We start from the raw sequence: 21,717 nt of genomic DNA on the forward strand, positions 1-21,717 counted from the left end.
CATTTATCATTACTCTTTATCAGAGACTGAACCCACTCTGGACTGCCACACCAGCTTCCATACCTACATTCATGTATACTGAAGACACATTATATATATTACACTATATATTATATTGTGATGAACATTGCTGCAGCTTTTAGTGAACATCCCTGATGAAATCTAAATGAGCATCCTACAGTCGAGGTGGTCTGTTGATGGATCCGCTGCCCTGTGTTCAGTCCACGCATCACACGTCCAAACCTTGGAAAATATTTCAGCAGGCTGAGAACTGGCAGGAAGCGTGGGATGTGCATAATTTAAATCATAGAGGAAGCCAACATGTAGCTGGAGACTGATTTTATTTTTATTTGATTCCTGTATAATGAAGCCGCCTGTGAAACGAATCTGATTATAAAGTTAAAAAATAGGATTTATGAAACACTGAGGTCACGAGTCCGAGTCCCCACAACCAGACACCATAGAGCATCTTAAACATTCATCTCTTTATTACTTGATTTTTATCGTTATCATTGAGTTAACTGTTGTAGTCTATTCTTTTTCCCAACATGAGGATTTAATGCAGTTTTAAAACGGTCTCCACGTCAAGAAAACAATAATCTGATGAGGAAGCACCTGACTTACAGAGGACTCCTCTGATTTAGCTGTAATGTTCTCACTTAACGTTGTCGGACTCGTGACGGACAGGAGGTTTGGGAATATCTCAAATGAATGACATCACGTGAGTGGGGATTATTTTTTCTGTTTGCAGAGGGGGAGTTTGTATTGTATTTTATGTTTCAGGGGTTTATATCAGTAAAATATAATCATGTTATTGTATCTTATGTTTTAGGTAAAAGTGATGCTGCCACTGAACAGCAGTTCTAGTTTTATTAAGATTTATTTGTCACGTCAAGGTGAAATGTACAGTAAGTAAAGCAGTGAGGGTCGGACTCAGCAGCAGGACAGACTGCAAAACTGCAAAAAAGAAAAAGGAAATATACATATGAAATATATATATATATGTATATTATGAAAGTAGCTGGAAACATATTGATATTCAATATTATTGACTATCGGTTCAAGTCTAATGGACAGGATCAAAATCGATGGTGGTCAAGCTGGTCAAATTCAAATATCCATCCGCCAATCAGCTGTTCCTGCTCAGCCTTGGGGGGGGCACCCTGGACAGTTTAGAGTTTAACCCAACCTGTGATCCTTTGGACTGTGGGAGGAAATCCACGCAGGTGTGGACAGAGCACGCACCACACAGAAAGGCGACGGTGTTAACCACTACACCACCGTACCGTCCAAAAGTCAAATAACACAACGCTGGAATTAGTTTTTAAATTTGCTAAATCTCCAAAATGCCAGAGATATTATCGGGGACATGACCTCAGAGTCCTGACGGAGGTGAGGAGCATCTTTAAATAACAGCCAGCGACGTCTCTGTGACCTTTATCAACCGATGGTTAGATTCCAGTGGGAGACTAGGAGTACAGTCAATAATGGTCATAATTGGATTTAAAGGTGTCATCCTTTGACTCAAACAGACGTGTGTTCTTCCTCCTGAGTGTTAAGATTTAAGGACTGAACGGTGGTTTCGGTCAGTCGTTTACATTCTCCAGGATCACCAGGACACTATTATCTCCGCTTGTGCCTGCAGCAACGTTACTCAAAGATGCTCCAACGCTGGCATTAGCATAACATGCAGAAAGCTTGGAAAAATGACAACTGAGGCTGTAATTGATAAAGGTATGAGAGGAAGCTGATAGATCAGACAGATTGTCAGGAGAGCAGAGGCCCTTAGAGACTGATTAGGCACCTACCAGAGGAGAGAAGAGCGAGACATCAGAGGAATAGATTGTGTCAGTTGGCAGGGTGGGAAACGCATCAAGAAAATGTACTTCTTGTCCTGTGAGTTAGCACCATCAGACGCTCAATCTGGCTTATTACAGCTTGTTTTCAAGTGTCTCCAAAATGGATTTTGGCTTCCTTCCCACCCTGGGACTGAGGCGGCTTCAGGAGGAGTGAGTGAACGGACAGAACAGAGGAGAGAGACAGAGGAGGTGAATGCAGAGCTACAGAAGAGTTTTATTAGGCATGCTACAGAGGTAATGCAGTGTACACCAAAAGACCATGAGAGGGAAAACTCAAAAAGCAGGAAACCAAGTCGCACCTCCCCTCGTTAGAAAATAATCCAACCTTTAATTGTGCCTCTTCAAAACTATACCAAATCGTTACATTTTGAGCTGTAGAAAATCAGACTAAGAGGAAAAAATATACAGAACTATTATTTCTGAGCAGACACGCTCAAGTCCAGAGGTTTTATTGTATCAAAAAAAACGAGTGGGAATTTACTCGACACTTAACATTCTGGGCATTTTTCCTGAAATCAACATTTCATTATTTTCAAATGCTTTTTTTTTTTTTTTTCTTGTTAAAATGAATTAAAGGAACAGGAACTAAAGGCACAGAAACTTTGGTCCAACCGAGTAGCCCTCTCGAGTAAACTGTCACATGACAATGAAATCACAGTGGACTCATCTTCTATCTGCCTCCACAGCATGCAACACTTTCTGATGTGAGATCCTATCGTCACTACACATGCTCAGAAAACCATTGTCACTGACAATTACATCTCACTGATATGGAAAAGCATGGAAGGCTTCAAAAAACACACATAAAGAAATACTTAGCCGTGAGCCACGCTGTGATAGTTCGTCTTAAGCATGAATTGTGAAGCCCAAACTGGGGGAGTTCAACCTCGCACTGAACGTACATGTGGAATAATGGAATTCAAGTTAAACTGCCTGTCACAGGCTGCTGTAAAAACTCTGACATGTTTCCTCAGGAATATTCCTCTCTCCTGCTGCTAGACTAAAAAAGAAAATGTTATGAATCTAAAACTCTGAAACAGAACAGAACAGCTTCGCCTGGTTGGTGGCACAGCTTCAAAAACTGTAATAATGTCTAGAGGATGACAAAACAGCTTGTGTTCTCACCAGCCCCCAAAAATATTCAATACCAATGTGCCTCAAAAGCTTCGGAGGGTATTAATGAAGACGTCCATCTGTATAAACAGCTGATAATGTCAAGTAAGGCACATAAGTACTTTATCTTTTCAACTAAATCAAGAATTAAACATTGATCTACATCAAACTATCGTACAGGAGGACAATCAATCATGTCAATATCTGTGACATAAAAATACAGAGGTACAGTTAAGAACAGCTGGGAGGATCCAGATTCTGCAACAACTGTTCTTTAAAAAAAGGATGAAAGTCAAAGGTTTCAGTGTCTCTCAAGGAATGACAGGATCAACAAAACCCCAACAACAAAACTGATGAAATCACTGTGGTCCCCCCCCAGTGTCCAGACACAGTCTGAAAGGTTGCTGACCGGCTCTGAGACAGTAAACCCTGGAACTGTCACCAGTGTGTGGGTCACGTTCTCAAATGGTGGACTTGGAGAAGGAGACTCTCAGGTGCTGGTTGCCTCCCATGTTGTAGTTGTGAAGGTCGATCAGGGCCTGGATCGCTTCCTCCACCGTCGACATCTGGATCAAAGCCATTTTACGATCCCTGGAACATGTGACACAGTGTGTGAGGAGCACAGGAAACTAACTGCACCAACAAATGCTAAACTCAAATCACCGAGACGGATCCTTTGAAGGATCTCCAACACTAACAACTAACAGAAATATGATTCTTTCAGGCGTACGTACTGGAAAAACTTGAATGCTTTCACAGTGCCTCCAGCGTTGGAGAAGAGCAGCCGCAGGTCGTCCTCCGTCACATCTTGTCTGTTCAGATGAAAACACAGATGAGAGTCAGGAGTCACTCACAGACTTCACTGGGACTCGATCTTTGGCACTGAGCAGTTCTTATGAAAACGGTCTCCTGATAATAATACATTTTTCAATGCTTTAAGCAGAATCCCATTCACCTCCACTGAGTTTTTATATCTGAGCAAATCAAAACAAAACCTGCATGGCTCGATACCACCAGAGGGAAGAGACAAAATACACTCAGCTGTCAGTTTATTAGGAACACCTAGCTAAAACAAATGCAGTCTAACACAACAGTCCTGCAATAAACCCTCCTTCATGAAGGTGATACTGTCAACGTGTTGATTCAACTGCCTGATCATTATGGAGGCTGCATGTTGACAGGTGTTTTTAAGTCCTGGTAGTGTGAACCTGGCTCACTGTCACAGCTTCTTCCTGCGCTGGCGTGGTACTTACGGGATGTTGGAGAGGTGGAGGGTGGCAGAGGGCGGGAAGATGTTCTGGAAATTCTTGGAGCCGGGTTTCTTGAAGCGGTGAAGCGGGGAGTTGGCATAGTCTTTGGTCAGGCCCTGGTCGTCCAGGCCGTCGCGAGGCAGCGCCACCGTCTGGTGCTTAGACAGCGTCACCCGGATGATCTTCCCGTACATCTTCTGGCCGTTCAGGTGGCTCATCGCTGTGGACGTTACAAAGTAAAGGAAGGTTAGTAACGATGATGATGCTGCAGCCCGTCATGTGGTGTTCACTGGATGTTCTAACAATAAGAAAACTGCACAGTCAAAACTAGAACAATATCCAAATGAGAAACAGTGATTGTGTTTACATCCTGTTCTGAAATGAACCAGCTGAACAAACAGAACTGTTGGTTACACAGTTAATGCTTCAGTGGCTCATAAAGGCCTGTAAGTTACAAAACACTTTGTGCTGTTACAGTGAAAATGTACACAGTCACTTAGCTGGTTGCACCAGGTGATGACAGCTCTTTATAAAGTAATACTCCCTCTGCTTATGACAGCTGCCTTACAGTCACTGCCAACAGAGAAGGAGATGATGCTGCAGGAGTTGTCTAGTGCCTCACTGAGTCAGTACCAAGCTACCTGGATCTAGGGGTGGACGATGAATGAGACCGAAAGAAGTGAAGCACCAAAGTAAGTGACATGCACATTCCCTGCTCCGTGATGTAGAGGGACAGCTGCAGGACCTATAGTCTGCCTCTGTAAATCATTTTTTCATGCAGTCAGTTGTGTATATAGGAGTCAGTTCTTATTCTTGTTAAAACTGTGTAACTCTAGGAATATTAATAATACCCTGATTTCTGATAATAATATATTATTGTCATGTTTGAATCATGACATAATGAAGACCATGATGATCGGTCATGTGACCTCTGAGTATGGATTTATCACAGCTGTGAACGCTCTGATTATACAGAGTGAACCTGCAGAAGCCGCAGGTGAAACGTGTTGTTCGCTCTCAATACCAGTCACAGTGACGTCGTCTCAGTGCGCCGTGGTTACATTTGACTTATACGCTAGTTGTTCCTGCGACCTACCAGCACCTGCCCGTTAATGCTGGCTGTGGTTGAGAAACGGTAACTGAAGATGAAGGTGGGTGAATTGGTCCTGAACAGAAGCAGCTCTGGTTTAAACGTCTTTCTCTTGATTCTTGTCGATGAACTTTTTTGCCGTCTCGAGCAGAATGACTGAACCTGGTTGTGATTTCCCCTTTTTTTGCAAATTTAAAATTAAAATCCAACAGAAACCACTAATGAATAAACAGCAAACAACAGTGTTTTAATGCAGACTGATGTTGCAGGGACTACAATCATCATGCTGCTGTGATTTAATGCATCAAAGGGTTAAATCGAAGTGCTTTAGAGGAGATTTCATTTTGTGCATCATGATGAAGTTATTTTAGGGCGTATCGCGCTCTTCTACTTGGATTAAAGACTATTTAGACCTGCATGACCGAGCTTGGTTGGGTATGACATCTGCTTACCGAGCTGGGCCTGGTTGGCGTCCGACATCTGAATGAGAGCGCTGTCCTTCTTATTGTAAAGGATTTTCACCCTCTGGACATCCCCATACACTCCTGCATTAAAGCCGCAGGCAGGAGGAGGAGAAGAGGTGAGGTGGAGAGAGAGCAGACAGTTAGACAATTAAAAAGTTAGCACTGGAGAAAAGGATATTTACAGACAAGAAGCAAAGAAGAGAGAACAGCGTACACACAAGAAATTTACAGTAGACTTTTAGAGAGAGAGAGAGAGAGAGAGAGAGAGAGAGAGAGAGAGGTGTGTAGAAAGAACAGGGAAAGAGAGAAAAGACACCCTCTAAACAGATCAGTTATCAAGCTGAGTCAGATGCTATAAATAAAAACACCATGCAAAAATAATTAAGACTTAACCGTAAATGAACTGATTACTACAAAATGAAATTTAGGGCAAAGTAATAAACATTAACCCAAACCAATAAACAGGGGACAAGAAGGTACAAGCTACTGCTCTCAAATAAAGATACATAAGACTGTAATAATAATAATAATAATAATGATAAGAATAATAATTGTAATAATAATAATGACAAATGTGTCAAAGATAGAATGGAAATAGAACAAAAAGAGGTGGTAGAAGAGAGAGAGAAAGAGAGAGAGAGAGGTAGAGAGAGAGAGAGAGAGGTGGAGAGTGAGAGTGAGAGAGTGAGAGAGAGAGAGAGAGAGCTAACGATAACATACCGAAGAGGGTAAACAGACTTTGGGGCGTAACCATCTTTAGAGGGAGAGAAGAGCAACAAGCAGCGTGAGACAGGTAGAGAGGTAGAAGAGTCGGAGCGGAGCGGAGGTAGAGATGGACAGATCGATCCAGAACGGAGGTAGGTAGGAGGAATGGTGGTTTTTGTTTTCCCCCCGGAGAGTGATGGAGGTGGTGGGTCATGGAGGAGGGGAGCAGGCGGCAGAAGAGTCATGGTGGGGGGAGTTTTGAAGGGGGGAGGGGAGGTGGTTAATGAGGGGAGGAGGAGGTTGAAGTGGAAGGGGTGATTTGAGGGGGTTAAAAATTACCCAGCAGCATATGGAGGGAGGGGGAGGCAGGATGAATGGAGGGGAGAAGGAGGGGTGGGAGTAGAGAGAGAGAGAGAGAGAGAGAGAGAGAGACAGAGAGAGCGAGAGAGAGATAAAGAGAGAGAGAGGGGGAGAGGGGGAGATGAATAGGGAGGCAAATGCAAATTGGGGGGAAAATAAAAAATAAAAGTGAGGAGGGGGGAGGGACAAAAAATAAAATATAGGTCAGTACACTGGAATAATGCAGGTAGTTTGGTCAGAGATAATGGCTTGGATCAATGTTCTCTTTAGTCAAAATACAGCAAATAACTTGTGCCAAATGTATTTCACCCTGGACAAGCATGGGGTAAAGGTACATTCTCGTCAAAATCATAATAAAATCAACAATATAAAGTCATAACCATGGGATAAAAACAACATGCAGAAGGTCAGACATCTGAAGATCTACAATCTTTCAGCGAGGGAGAATGAGGCTACGACAGTATGAGAAGCTGAGGGGGGAAAATTAGTTAGGAGACCATGCAGTTAAAAATTTGCAGTATAATTTAGGCATGCAAGAGTTGATGTGAAGGCCACTTGAGTAAACGGTGGCGTTCACACAAGTCCAAGAAGCTAAAAGAAAGCTTAAAGCACAGTATCTTAACATCACAGGTTCAGTTCGAATGGTTCAGATACTGTCAGAGGCTCCAGGATGACACACTCATTCACAGCCAGAGAGAACAGACTGATGAGGAGAGAGAGACATTAGGTGGGACAAATTAGATGCTATTAAGTCACAGTTTAAAAAAAGAAAAAAAGAAAAAGAAAAAAAGAGAAAAGGCAGAAGAACAGGGAGAAAAGACGGCAAGTGAGCATTTCAGAGAGGCAGGTATTTGTTCCCAGAACTGAAACACAGGCGAGGAGACCACAGAATGATTTCATATGAGCTTTCATATGAGCTGAGGAGAGGTGAGGAGAGCTTAGAGAGAAAAACAGAAGAGAGACAGTTAGCTGAGTTAGATACAGTTTGACAAGAGGAGGGAAGGGCAGAACATCGGAGGAGAGAGGAGGGGAGGGTTTTAGTGTGGTGACAGAAACAACAAATCCCCCTCTCTCTTACGGGGGACATAATGAGTCCTGACCAAAAGGAAAAAAAAGCAACAGCAAGGCCCTGGGCATGTAAAGGACACTAGAAAATACAGCAAAGGAAAGGTTAGACAAAAAATCTTGCTTCATATTAAAAATAAGTGGAATAACAAGAGGACCAGTCCATTTCTATCAAAGAGGTTTGGATTCATTAGTCGTGCCCAAGGACAGTTCAGTGATTAGTGACTATCACAAATAATCCTACACAAACTCTGAGTTGCTCAGAATCGACAGAACACAGGAGGATGTTTCTGGATATTTTCAGTCTGACTACAAAGAGAAAGTTTGTAAATTAAAAAGATGAAATAATTCTATGGGTGAACAAAACCTCCCTCTCATTCTCACTGAATCTCACAGAAGAGTCTAATTTAGTGTCTCATATTTAACTTCATAAAACTGAACTTAAGATGAAACTGTCCAAGATCACATGTAAATGTGCACCATTAAGTTTAACTGGTCTAATATGTGCAAAAAATCCCACCATGGACCTTCTTCATGTATCCTGAATGGCAGACACTAGACGATGAAAATGGTAGCACAAGGACGACTGGGCTTAACCAGCAAAAAATAAAGAGAGAACAGAGGGATGGAGGTGGTGGGTAGGAGTGATGGAGTTCAAGCCTTAGATGGTCCATTTTACTGGTGGTGTTTGGATGAGTGTTACTGACCTCCTCGTTGAGGTTGCTGACCAGCAGGACCCCGCTGGACCCTGTCTGTCCAGCCAGGGCCACCCTCCCTGCAGCAGCAGCAGCTGCTGCTGCGGCGCTCAGAGGGTTCAGGGCTCCTGACAGGAAGGAGACAAAACAATCATGGAATGGAGAGCAGCACTTCCACTGAACCGCTGCATTACAACACTGAGGAGGACGCAACTTTTACATGAGCCAAAATAACTTTGGTGTTTTCCATCTAGGCCCAAAATTCAGCAGCAGTCACCAAACAGTTTGTATCACCTCAATTTAAAGTGTTTACAGATGAATCAGACCTGAGTCTGATCAAAGTCTCATAAGAATAAATCTATACCATGTGAAGTCTAATCACATAGCTGCGTACTTCAGAACTGTCTGGTCATTAGCACAAGTTAAAGCATTTAGCTTGAGGGTAACAATAACAAAAAAAAAATAAAAAGGAAGAAATATAAAAGTGTGATCTACCTGGGATCTTACCGAGGAGGGAGTTGGAGTCTTTGCTGAAGGCGGCGGCCACCGAGGGGTCGATGCTGGGCTGGCCGTCACCAGCAGGAAGCTCGGGCCGCGTGTAGTCACGACTCTTATCGTTGTTGTACTTGACGTTCAGATTAACGAGCTTGGAGAAGTCGATACGCAGCGTGCAGCATGAGTTGTAGATGTTCTGGCCGTCCAGCGCCTGGCAGGGAGAAAAATCATCATCCTCTGTGTTCAACTATTACAGCTGGTGATACAAAGCACTAACAGACAGTAACAAAGCTGCATCACATGACTACCGGGAGCAGCAGGCAAATGACCTCTCACCAGTTTGGCCTGCTGTGCGTTGACAGGATCACTGAACTGTAGAAGAGCCTGGAACTGATTGTTCTTAGTAAATGTGATTATCTTCATGACTGTGCCGAACTTAGAGAAAATCTGCCAACAAAACAAAGAAAACACAAACGCTTACTCTGAATACTCTTAACATGACAACTGAACCACTTCTTTCTCACAGAAACTGTCCCACACCTGTTGCAGCACATCCAGCGTTACAGGGTAGAACATGTTGTCGATGATGATCCGCAGCACGGGACTGGAGGCTGCGGCCAGAGCCTCCTGAACATCTGAGCTCGGCGACCCACCGGACTGGACCGCTGACACCGCCTGCAGCACTGCCTGAGTCCGCTACGGCCAAACACAAGCTGTCAATCACTGCTTCTTACAATGGAGCACGCCAGACGAGAGGATAACCCGTTTTAATAACCATTAATGCGCTGAAAACATAACAAGCAGGGCTCCAGCTTAAGGGCCCCCCGTCGTTCCAGGGCCGATAAAAATATGATCAGAGAGGATGCAAATTAATTCTAGGATGAGAGTTGAAAAGAAAAAAAAAAAAACTGATAACATTGTAATAAACTGTGATTAAAATAAAGCAATGACAAAAAGAGCTGAATTTCCAGAAAACAGCAGCCTGTTGGTTACTAACCTGACTGTGGAGCTGCAACGATCAGCTGATTAATCGATTGGTTAATCTACAGAAAATTAAATCAATAAATCCTATCTTTAATAAATCCTACTTTTTTGAAGTCTTACAGTTTGGAAAACTGTTGCTTTTTTATTTGAAGACATCACTTTGGGCTCATTTTTCACTATCAGATTGATGAACTAATTGATTATTCAGAACCAGAATCAGCTCCTCGTGGTTGTCAGCCTCCGCCACTAGTTCCAGGTCACATCCCTGTTTATCCAGAGTCATATAAAATATTAAAGATTTGTGTCATAATGCTGTGAAATCTTGAGTAACGGCTAATTTAATTTAAATTTAATCAGTTTATCCGTGAGTCCTAGTGAATGTTTGTGCCAAATCTAAAGCAGTTCCGTCGAGGTGTTACTGAGACATCGTGTCCAGGAGAACGGACGGACGGACAACCTGAAAACAATATGGCTCCAGCCCTGACCGTCACGAAGGAATAAAATCAATCAGCAGATCAATAGACAATGAAAATAATCAGTAGTTGCAGGCCTACCTGATTGCCAGCATCAGTTTTGAGTTCTTTGTGATTGGAGTACTGAATGAAGACGGGGACGTTGCGGATATGAGGAGTTACTGTGGTGTAGTAGTTAACCATAGTGATGGCCGCCTCCTCCGTCCCCATCTCCAAGAACGCCTGGAGGCAGAAAAAACAAAAACCATCAACGTCGCTTTCACTCAGGAAGTAATTATCTGATCATTTATGTAAATCACTAACAGATAAATAGACAGGCTTATCCACAGACACATCACCTCTATGCCAGAGGTCAATACTGCAAAGTGCGTTAGCTGTAATTCACCACTGTGGTAAAACGTTATCAGTCCAACACAGACGAATCGTCTGAACGTTGAGATGAGGCAGCTGTCGATCGATCAACACTAACAGAAACGCCGACGCTGCTACTGTGAGCAGAACAAAGTAGCTGCACTTGACAGGAATCTAGGGGACAAATGCCAAGTATGTTCTCCCGCCCTCCTCGGCAGACACACAATAGGCTTTTGGCCAGCCTTTCTATGGCGCTGTGGGCATGTTTCAGATGCACTTTGAGATAGTAAGAGTGACTGTGTCCACGGTGCTTGTGTGGTACAGCAAGATGTCAGCTGACACTTGACCACTGTTCTCCAGGGAAAGAATACTCTCCATGACCATTTTTTAAAAATTTCAGTACCATCGTAAAAATCTACAAACTCGCCATGTTATCAATTTCTTCCACTCACCTGGTTCTTTCCCTTTAGTGTGAGGATGTTGGTGACTTTGCCAAAAGGCAAACCGAGGGCGATGACTTCAGTCTCTGAGGCCTCGTTGGGCAGCTTCCTGATGTGGAGCACACGAGATGGAGGGGCCTCCTCCACCCTGAGCTTTTTACTGTCACTGCCATTGGAAGCCCCGTCTACAATTTTAGCATAGGCACTGATTAACTGCACTTATCAATACATGGACAGTCTGCCTCATTTAATGGATAAAGATGGCAACAGTTTGTATTTTTCTAGTGTAAAAAAATCCCTTGAAAAGACCAAGATCAACTACGTGTTTTTAGTCCATCTCTACAGTCTGTAAACCGTACCATAATCCCCATACTTTCTGACTTCCTTTCTGTCTGAGCTCATTGTTTTCTACTGAAGCCATAATTCTTCCAAACTGATTTACAATTATATACTTTCATTTTTAAAAAACACTAAATAATTTCCTAAAACAGCTGTTCACTGCAGTCTTTAGCAAACATCACTCAGACAGGAGGAAACGATGTACTTGCTGTGGACTGGGCGCTCTCTGTTGTATTCCTGGCAGCAGGATGGTGGATATTTGACGGAGTCAAAATAAACTACAGTGTGTGTGTTCATGGTAAGATACCATAGATATATCAGACTTCGGATACACACACAGTGTTAACATAAATTCATTGTGAGTTTTGCTCTCCACACATGGCAGTGGTAGTTCCTGGTGGTGTTGTTGGGGGCTGTAACAATCAGTTTCAGTATTTCAGTGTTAACATGTTCATGCTGTAAGAGGAATAGTAGTTTTGGGAGACTGTGCTCTGGGTAAATATAGTGGGGGTGTAAGGACACATATAAAAGAAGATGCATATCTATGAGTTGTGATAATGAATTAAGATTGTGCAGTTCACTTGGTGATTTTTTTTTAAATATTTAATATATGGTGATAAATAAATATAAAATTGCGATATGATTATTATCAATGGATAAATGTAGCAGTCAAAGTTGTTTTATTTCCTTTTTTCTTATTTTCTCTCTTTTGGTCTCTGTATATTTGACAGGCTGGAAGTCCTAGTGTTTGGTGTCTAATCTTTGTGGTGAAAAGTTTATTTCTGTTTTTGGTCCTTGTTTCTCTGATTATACATTGGCCTGTAGTGAGAGGGTTGCCTCCTCAGGTAACATTATGTAGAGAGGTGGTAAAAAGCTATGGCGTCAGCCCACACCTTTCATTGAAGTGTTTTGCTTCTATAATGTGTATTTACTATCTATAAATATTAATAAGGACCAAAATAACATTGAAATGAAATTTTAACCTTTATCTGTATACTGGCAACATTTACTCTTTTGATACAATTCTCTATACACAGTGTAGATTTTTGTCCACTCTTTAAGCTCTGTGATTGGTGCTTGGACTGGACCAAATTTACTGTTTCCATTTGTGAAAACAAAAGCTTTTATTCTGAAGGATTTGGGCCGGAAATCTTGTTGTGACTAGTTGATCACGGAGGCAAACTTCCAGACAACGATCGCCTTGCTCAAACACGCAGCCAAGAAATTTGCTGCACAAGTAGATGCACGTCATGACGGACGGCCAATATATATCACTGGCCAATGAGTAGCACAATGAAATTATTGTTCTTGCTCTGATAACAGAATTTCAGCCCACAATCACTGCCAATAACCAGTCGCATGCTGAGGAGCGGGAACGCCACTAAAGACCTGGTTCTCAGTGGAGATTCCCGCCTCTCTCTTCACCTGCTCTGTGTCGGTTACTGTTTGCTCTGCTGTTGGCTGTGTGTGTGTGTGTGTGTGTGTGTGTGTGTGTGTGTGTGTGGAGCTCAGCCTGGTAAACAGTGCAGAGGCCACAGATCTGAGGTTTTATTTCATTTGAGTTGACAACGACAATGCCTGTTGACCCTTAATCCATCAGTAGGGGAGACGATAATCTTGAACAAGCAGAATACAAACTTTCAGAAATCTTCCCTTTTAATCCTCAATAAACACACATATGGAGCTTGTTGTGCAAACAGTGAATGAATGAGCTGAAAATAAATACTAACTGTATTTAACAGTTGAGCCAAATTAGCCCCGTGTCTATAGACTCGTTTATTAGGAGGATTAGTGGGAGTCAGCGTCCGACCATTCACACCTACTTCATGCTGTGATTGGCCACCTGTGTGGAGGTGAGAGAGGAGCCAGGCATCAAGCTCTATTTTGTCTTTTTTCTGTTTATTTGTTACAAAACTATTTAGTGACACTTCTCACAAGAACAACCAAGTGCTACCGAGTGAAAATCTCCCAGGAGGCTGTCTGCCTGGCTGTCTGGCACCATTATCCCCATTTTAAAACTGCATCACGTCTCCTCTCTCTCCATGAAGGCCAGTCTTCACTCTGCTATCCACTGTGGCCTTTCAAATCAATTAGAAACACATCTGAACTAGTTCTGAGAGAATGTAAACCAGTCTTTAGCCAGTTTACTGTAAAAGATTTGCACCTTTCAATAGCTCAGCAGCTTTAGCTAAGCAGTAATTTGTCTGACAGTGCGTTAAGTTTTTCTAATGGTGTTTGTAGCCAACAAATACTTGTCAAAAAGTAGATGAGGATTGGTATCAATTAGTCTATGTAGGTTCATTACAAACACATTTACACTAAATGAATTTAATATCTATTGTAGTGATGATATGACAACACAACAGGTGCCCAATTACATCTTTAAAATGCTGGCCTGGGATCATCTCTCTCTTCAGGAATTATCTTTAATTCTGAACCAGTCTGACCCCGTCAGACTCACCTGCCTGTCATCTATCTCCAATCCACGTGTCAGCACACACTGACATGAAACTGGTGGCAGAACTCAGTCACTCACTGTCATTTTCTAACTGTAAGAACACTGAGAGATACAATACAAACATCATTTAATGTTCATCACACAAATCTAAAAGTCAGCGGACTGTTGACGTTTGTCTTCATATTCTATCCCTGCAGCCCAGAAAAATTATGATTTGTAAATAAAGAATTTCACATATGCAACATTTGGTCACAACAATGAGATGTATAGCTACAGTGAACTAATGACTATTTATTTATTAATGTATTCACACTATTACCAAGTAACCACTGTAAGATTTTGTATAGCTCAGATATATTCATCTGAAGTTTTGTGTTATTGAGAACAGAATTAATATAATAATAATAATAATAATAATAATAATAATAATAATAACAACAACAACAACTTGGTTTAGTCTCACACCTGACCTGCTCATATTTAATCTTTTCTTTTTTGAGAGCTATCATAACAGGAAGTGTAAAGTCCTGCATTAAATGAACCATTTGGTTTTTCAAGATCAGTGATGGTTGATATTGTAAAGATACCAAAACACAAAAGCAGCCTGAGAATCTTGATCTCACTTTATTTAACAGTTCCCTCGGGTAACATTAGCTTGGATGTGTAGCGATGGTCGACTGGGACTTTATTTAAAGAGACAATCTCCCAAAACCCTTGTGTGCCTTTACCATTGTTCCTTATTTTGTGTAACAGTCTTAACTGTACACGTCTTCTCTGTGCAGCGGTGTGAACAGTCATCCTTAATTCTGCAGTTGTCTCCGAGATGCTTCTGACATCATCTACAGAGCAGGCATTAAAATGCAGTGGTATCCAGTATGTCTGTTCTAGTCACATGCTGCTGTGTGTGGGTGCCCACCTACTGAGGAGCGTGATGTTATTCAGACACTAAAAAGCTCCCATGAGAGAACAGTAAAACCCGTGCAGCCTGTTTCACTTTTCAAACACCTATTAATCCTTTGATTCCTCTTAAAGCCACCTGTCACTACAGATCAAATGGCTTCATGCAAATTCTGTCAATCCCCTCCCTATTCAGGGGTGGTCGGAACGAACTCACCACTGATACTGCTCATGCCAGAGTTGGGACTGTTGTACATACTCAGCTCATCTGATCCTCTCTGCGAACAAAAAAAAAAATCACAAAGACAGACAGTCAGACATGGGTGTGAAATAATGGGGGAAAACTATTTTCATTTTCCAGACTGGCCCTCAAAGACAACAATAAAACAGCTCTCTGAAGACAGTTTAAAAGGAACAAAAGGGGGGCAGAGGAGTCAGTGGAAAGAGACATAAAGCAGCAGAAGAGTGGTCCGACTCCTCCTCTGCTGGTGTGGGTTTAATCTTGCTGAATTTAAGATGTCAAGATGTGTCATTTCATCCTGAGCTATACTAGGTCCCAGAAGGCTTGCTGGAGCTGACGGGCGCCTTGTGCTCTTAAACCTGACTGATGGGATGACGAAGAACCTGGCTGGGGACCCATTACACACACAACTTTATAATAGCTTCATACACCCTCTCCTTGTTTCTGTCTGACTGAATTTGAACCAATTGTTCTTCTGTCACTAACATTCTTTATGGTTACGATAAACTAGATGTTGTAGGCCCTGCTACAGCGGCATGTCACAAATAAATTGAAAGGGTAATAAAGTTGTCTGACTTAGGTCAAAATGTGAGCATGCAGTGCACGAGCTACAAGAATCCCAAGACATGATTTCTCGCCTAACAGCTGGCAGCCCTATGTGTTTTGTATTTGACGTTGAAATATTGATGAAATAAAAAGGGCGGCAAAGACCACCATATCAGAGGAATCAGTATTTTATCACTGTTCCGTTTCCTTTCGAAAAGAGGACTTTAACTTTGTTTTGTGCTGCAGCTGGCACTCAACAAATCTGGTTAGGTAGCCAGAACAACAACGCACTTACACAGGGAAACAGGTTTGTTTAGTGATCAGCAGGGACACAAGCCCAACCCATTTCATTAAAGCCGGTCTTATATTTAAAAGAAATCAGATTGTTCTGGTGTTAACGTGCGGCTACGCTGTCAAAAAAGGAATTTAAAATGAAATGTCTTCATGGCGTGTCTCTTTATATTAACTTCACACTGATTTATTGTGTTACAAAAGGTTTAAAATACAGCAGTAACCTCAGGCTAAGTCAGCGCTCCATTTTAGATTTTTCTTTCTTTTGTTCTGTAGAATCTACTGTAAATCTATTATTAACCATCAGTCCAACAAATTAACATGCCAAGAATTACATTACAAGTCAGATTTAGGAAAGAGGGATGATGCAATGATCATCAAGATCAACAATGATTTTTGAATGTGTTGGAAATGTTGACAAAAAATACCAAAAGTGGCTAAAATATGAACATTTTCCTTATATGATAGTAAATTAATGAGGGCTGCAGCTAACGATTACTTTCCATACCGGTTAATCTGCTGGTTATTTTCTGAATTAATCATTTGTCTATGAAACATCACAAAACATGAATGAAAACTTCCCTCCTCACTTTACTAGAGCCCATAGTTCAGTTTCTCTGAACAGCAACAAAACCCAAAAATATTTAATTAAATCCAATGTAAGAGGCAGATAATTTCCACATTTGAGAACCTGGAATCAAATCAAATAAAAGAACAAACTGGCTGAAAAAAAAAAAAAAAAAAAAACTTAAATGATTAATCACTTATCAAAATAATTGCCAATTAATTTCCTCTCAATCAACTAAGCCACAAGTCTTCGCAAATCTAAAATGTATATCTTTGGATTTTGAGCTGTTAACAAATCTCTGGTTATCTGTGACAGGGATTTGTAACAAATTTTGACATTTTATAGAATAAATGAGTGACCAATTAATCAAGACAACAATCTGCAGATTAATCGATAATGAAAATAATCACTATTTACTGCACTAGCAGAAGTTTAAACTGCCTCATTTGAAGTAACTGAGGCAGAAAAATCTTTTAAAAAAGAATCACAGTTTCTGGAGCTGCCCCCTCAAGTCAATGACTCGAGTCATCAGTCTAAAAGGCTGACTCACATTTTGTCATTACAATCACTGCATTATTTTCTGTGTCATTATACCCAAATCAACAGCATGGCAACGTTTAAACCATACAAACTCAGTCTTGTCTCAAAACGTTCAAACCACAAAACTAACTGCACTGGAAGTAGAGAGGGGTGGAAATGCAGGGCAGTACAACTCATCCAGTGTTTTCCCATTACAGACAATGAACAAAGACGTTAGAATGTGGGTCTTACAGGTAAATTAACATGGTTTACAAATGTCTACAACAATAATGTCCACTCAATGCTGATTTCTTTTAATAAATTCAGATGTATAGCTATTTACCAGTCACTGCTGCCCTCTCTGAGACCTTCACTAATGCTGCTTCAATATCTGTGGTCTAATCTGAAGCTGTTGTTCAGCTGCAGCAGTATGCAAGTAAAAATGTGGATGCTGTTTCATAATGCCACAAAAAAACACCTACAGTGTCCAAATCAGGCTCATGTGATTTGTGTATTGAACACTAGGAGAAAACTCACCTTCACTCCAACTGCAACATCACCGATGCTGAAAGAGAAAGAATTTACATTTGGTCAAAATTATTTAAAATGGAAAGACAAAACAAACTAAACACAAAATAAGAAAGCAAGATTCTGTCAGATACAGAACCATTTGATGTCAATCATTTGGTCTGAAGTAGACTGTAAGTCATTTGACAGTTTTAATGTGTCTTCACCAAGTCTAAACTGTTGGTGACAATTTTATGTTCTGATAAATCATATATACAGCTGCACAATTAATCAAAATATAATTTGAATCGCAATATAGATAGGTGCAATATCCAAATCGCATGAGCTGAAAACAAAATGGTTTTTTTTTTTAATAAAAGGTAAAATGTGTCACAACATTGTTGTGCATCGTTAGCAACATAAGCGTTGTGGTGCTACAGGGACGCCCCGGCCTACAAATCATATTCACCAGGTGAAAAGGAACATGTTTGTTTGGTACAAGACCAACAACAATCACATCATCATTTTAAATTTTTTTTAAGTGAATATAATATAAAATCACAATATCTGCCACAATGATCGCAATATTTCTTTTTTTTTTCCATATGGTGCAGCCCTAATCATATACTGTATATCAGAAAATACCAAGTATTGTGACAGCATTTAAACAGATTGTTGTTAGTCAGCCAGAGGACACAGAAATGTTGAAATCTGATGCCACATACTTAGACACAATAACATCATTAGTCCCACTGTGAACCAAAGGTGATCCTTAATTGTATATTCTTCAAAGAGTAATACCTACTAATACACATCCAGGCTTTTTATTCTGAAGAGAATGCCTCAGTATCAGTACACTTTGAATTCACACTCCCCCTTATGTATCAAAGTTACCATTTAGTTATGTGTGTATATCTATAACGTTAAAGCTGTGTCTGTATAACCTCTATTCTTCACCACATCTAAACTATCTGGAATCATGCTGTTATAGGGCTCCATCTTCCCCAGGGGGCTGATCCTCAAGTAAGGCTGAGGTCATGCTTCATTCATTCCCAATGCGTGGTCAACTTACATTCTTTGAATGACACACCCTACCAGACTTATTGTAACATTTCATATTATGGCCAACCCATTGTATCGCTATTGGAGTAAAATAGTAACGGTAGTTACCATTTAACAATTTGTATGAACACAACCGTACTGTTTCGCTAACGTTGGATTGAACAAGTGTTGGTACACATGTAAATTTAAAACCAGTTACATCTTATGCTATTTCAGGTTCAGTAGTTATAGCCGCTCGGTCAGCTAAAGCTAAGTCCGTTAGCTACAACACAAAGGATCAACGGCACAGTAGATTCGTTAGCATAACGGTTTGCTAAACATCACTAGCCGCTTCATTAGTATACAGCTGTGAAACACGACTGTGGAGAAGGAATGGGTGATGGAACTGTATCAGCACGTCTCACCAGGACGTCGTCATGTTAGCTAAGCATTTATATCAAATATACGTTACAACGCAGGTAATGTAATAAAGAGAGGGCGTTAGCTAAGTTATGCTAACGTGCTAACATTAGGCACTTCCTTAATGGAAGAGAGCGCGTGGCTATGGAAACCCGTTCACACACGCATACGACTCCTCCTTATTCCCAATAAATGACGCATTTCACATAGTCTGTGCTGTGTGCCGCCTCAATGTATAACAATATGTAGTTAGCATCGATGATAAAAAACATTACCCGTCCATTTCTGTAGAGATTTTGCAATGCGTCCGCTTTCGGTCCTGTTTTCTCTCCAGTTTACACCTACACTGCGCACGCACACATACACACCAGAGCAAAATGGAGGCAAGACGATGTCGCGGCGGAAATGACCGGAAAGTTCCGAAGCTATTGAGCGCGCCGATGAGCTGCAGCTGCCAAAAGACGCTGTATTTTTGGTCTGTTGGGGAAATATTTAGCAATGCTGCTCTGCGTTGTGTTGGTTAGTAATGAAGATGCGGTGCCATCACCGTTTATTCCGACAGGATAGAATATAAGGCAGAACCCTCAGGCCATCCATTACGATCACCAGCTCCTATAAACATGGAATTAATATAAAGGAAAAACAAGAGTAAGCTTATTCACAATGCAAATTATAAAATGACAGGGGAATCAACTTTTTCTCCTAGTGTTACAGTTTCTACAATATCCTTCTTGTTTAATTAAAGCTGTCAAATGAATGCAGTGGAGTAGAAAAAAATATACTTGAATTCCTGAGAGAAAACAAAGGTGCTGACTATTATATAAGCTAATAGTAAAAGGGTAAAAGAAACCACCACAGCCACAAAAAGACTATAATAACTCTATAATGATGTCAAAACTTATCTCTACAACAACTAATCCTCCATTGTCTCACTGCTCATGGCTGAGCACCAGAGTTTGCTAACATTACATAGCATTTTCTATTGGAAATGAAATGACAAGCTAACATTGGAGATGAAAGGGTGCATAGGCTAGTAACATTAGTTAGCTAAACTGTAACTTAAGGCTAAAGTTAGAAACTAGTAAACATTCGTTAGCTAAACTGTAACTTGGAAATATATCATAATATTTACAATTAGTAAATAAGTAAGTAGGATAACAATTTTAGTCAGTGAATTTTTATAAACTTGAATTTAAATTATTGTCAAAGAAACAAATAAATAAAATAATAAATTGGTTAAACTAATTTTGGGTGTTTCATTTTATGGGATTCAGGTAATCAAATTAAAATTTTTTACATGTCACAGTACAAAAAGCCTTTGTATTAATAATAAATTTAATGAGGTCTGAATTAACTGCTTCGGTTTTAGGGTGTCATCATCATCTCTATTTTTTGTATATTAAAACAAAATGTCTGCTGTGAAAAGGGCCAATAACACGAGAATGTGCTGAAAACATACAAACATGGACCTACTGCAGATATGTCTAATATTAGGGGAAAAATAGGTTATAACTAACACAATAAGGGACTTTTATTTATTTATTTATTTATTTAGAGTGTATCACATGGAGATCATGGTTTTACGGCCTCTTGACCTTATCATATGTCATGAAAATATCTTATTTGTTTCATATTTCACACACTGATAGCTTCATGAGAGAAATATCTGGCTCTTTAGGGGCTAATTTCTCCACTATGGGGATAAATTATTCGCAGGGGCAGAGTGAGAATAAAAATCAAAGCTTAAACAAAGCTTAAATTAATGATGATTTGTTGAACAACACATTAAATAAAACACATGCACATGAATTTTATTTTTATAATTTTCTAATGTTACAGTGTAATTGTTATTTACACAATAGAGATTCTCTGATTTTATTTCTGTAGTTTGTGAAGAAACACTGTAGTACCTTTTAGAGTTCACAACTACATCAAAATAGTTACAGTCTCAAAAAATTACCCTTTAATTAATGAGTATCTACAAATAATGAACATTAATATGATGGTATTAACTGCTGTTCAATTTGTACTGTATTTAATTGTATTTCCATTTTCCACTTTTCGTTCTCTATAACATTAAGTATTTAGTGCCTTGTCTTCCTTCATTGAATCCTTCTGTAATAAGGATAAAAAATAATAACACAAACACAGACTTTAATTAACATATTAGAAATTCTGATGAAACCAGAGCAGAAAACGAAGCTACACAACATTATCCTGCTAAACAAATGGAACCGCCGTGGACCACGCGTCCTGCTGGATGGGGCTGACCACCATGACGCAGTGCTATCTGTCCTTCTCCCTCCTGCTCTCTCGTTCCTTCCCTTCTGAGCTGTTGATAGTTTTCTTGCCTTAGAAGTTACAACTTTCACATTACACACAGTCATTTGATACGGTATAAAAATATTGATGGGTGCAGGTTTAAAATGTGTGATTGACATAAGGACACAGGTGTTGTCAGGATACCAAGGGAACGCTACACTATGAGATATTTATTTTTATTGTCCTTGTAACATTGTGTTCAATTACAACTTCCTGAAAATGTC

At 40.4% G+C, this 21,717-nt stretch overlaps 1 protein-coding gene across 3 annotated transcripts; it reads right to left on the reverse strand.

The window, feature by feature from the left end:
• Positions 1-2,048: 2,048 nt before the first annotated feature.
• On the reverse strand, positions 2,049-19,564 carry ptbp2a (polypyrimidine tract binding protein 2a). Of its 3 annotated transcripts, none has more exons than XM_056364376.1 (14): positions 19,447-19,564; positions 17,741-17,768; positions 15,256-15,316; positions 11,357-11,529; positions 10,635-10,775; positions 9,637-9,792; positions 9,433-9,543; positions 9,109-9,307; positions 8,614-8,729; positions 6,497-6,530; positions 5,765-5,857; positions 4,226-4,442; positions 3,707-3,784; positions 2,049-3,563 (listed from the first exon to the last, which is right to left on the reverse strand). In XM_056364376.1, exons 1-14 carry the CDS (start codon positions 19,452-19,454, stop codon positions 3,434-3,436), a joined length of 1,545 nt encoding a protein of 514 aa, XP_056220351.1. In that variant the 5' UTR covers positions 19,455-19,564; the 3' UTR covers positions 2,049-3,433. The 3 variants fall into 3 exon arrangements, with proteins under 3 accessions (XP_056220351.1, XP_056220352.1, XP_056220350.1); XM_056364377.1 differs by having other exon boundaries at positions 9,097-9,307; positions 15,298-15,316; positions 19,447-19,563; XM_056364375.1 differs by having other exon boundaries at positions 9,097-9,307; positions 19,447-19,563.
• Between the last annotated feature and the right edge of the window lie 2,153 nt (positions 19,565-21,717).

The sequence above is a fragment of the Seriola aureovittata genome, chromosome 20, assembly GCF_021018895.1.
Source record: "Seriola aureovittata isolate HTS-2021-v1 ecotype China chromosome 20, ASM2101889v1, whole genome shotgun sequence".
Lineage (NCBI taxonomy): Eukaryota > Metazoa > Chordata > Actinopteri > Carangiformes > Carangidae > Seriola > Seriola aureovittata.

Bases quoted from the DNA above. Each gene is read 5' to 3' on its own strand.
- ptbp2a (XM_056364375.1), bottom strand. The intron at 11,530-15,255 runs GTGAGTTCGTTC...CTAAAATTGTAG, and splicing joins TGGCATGAGCAGTATCAGTG to ACGGGGCTTCCAATGGCAGT. The intron at 6,531-8,613 runs GTCAGTAACACT...CTCCCTCTAAAG, and splicing joins TCAGCAACCTCAACGAGGAG to ATGGTTACGCCCCAAAGTCT.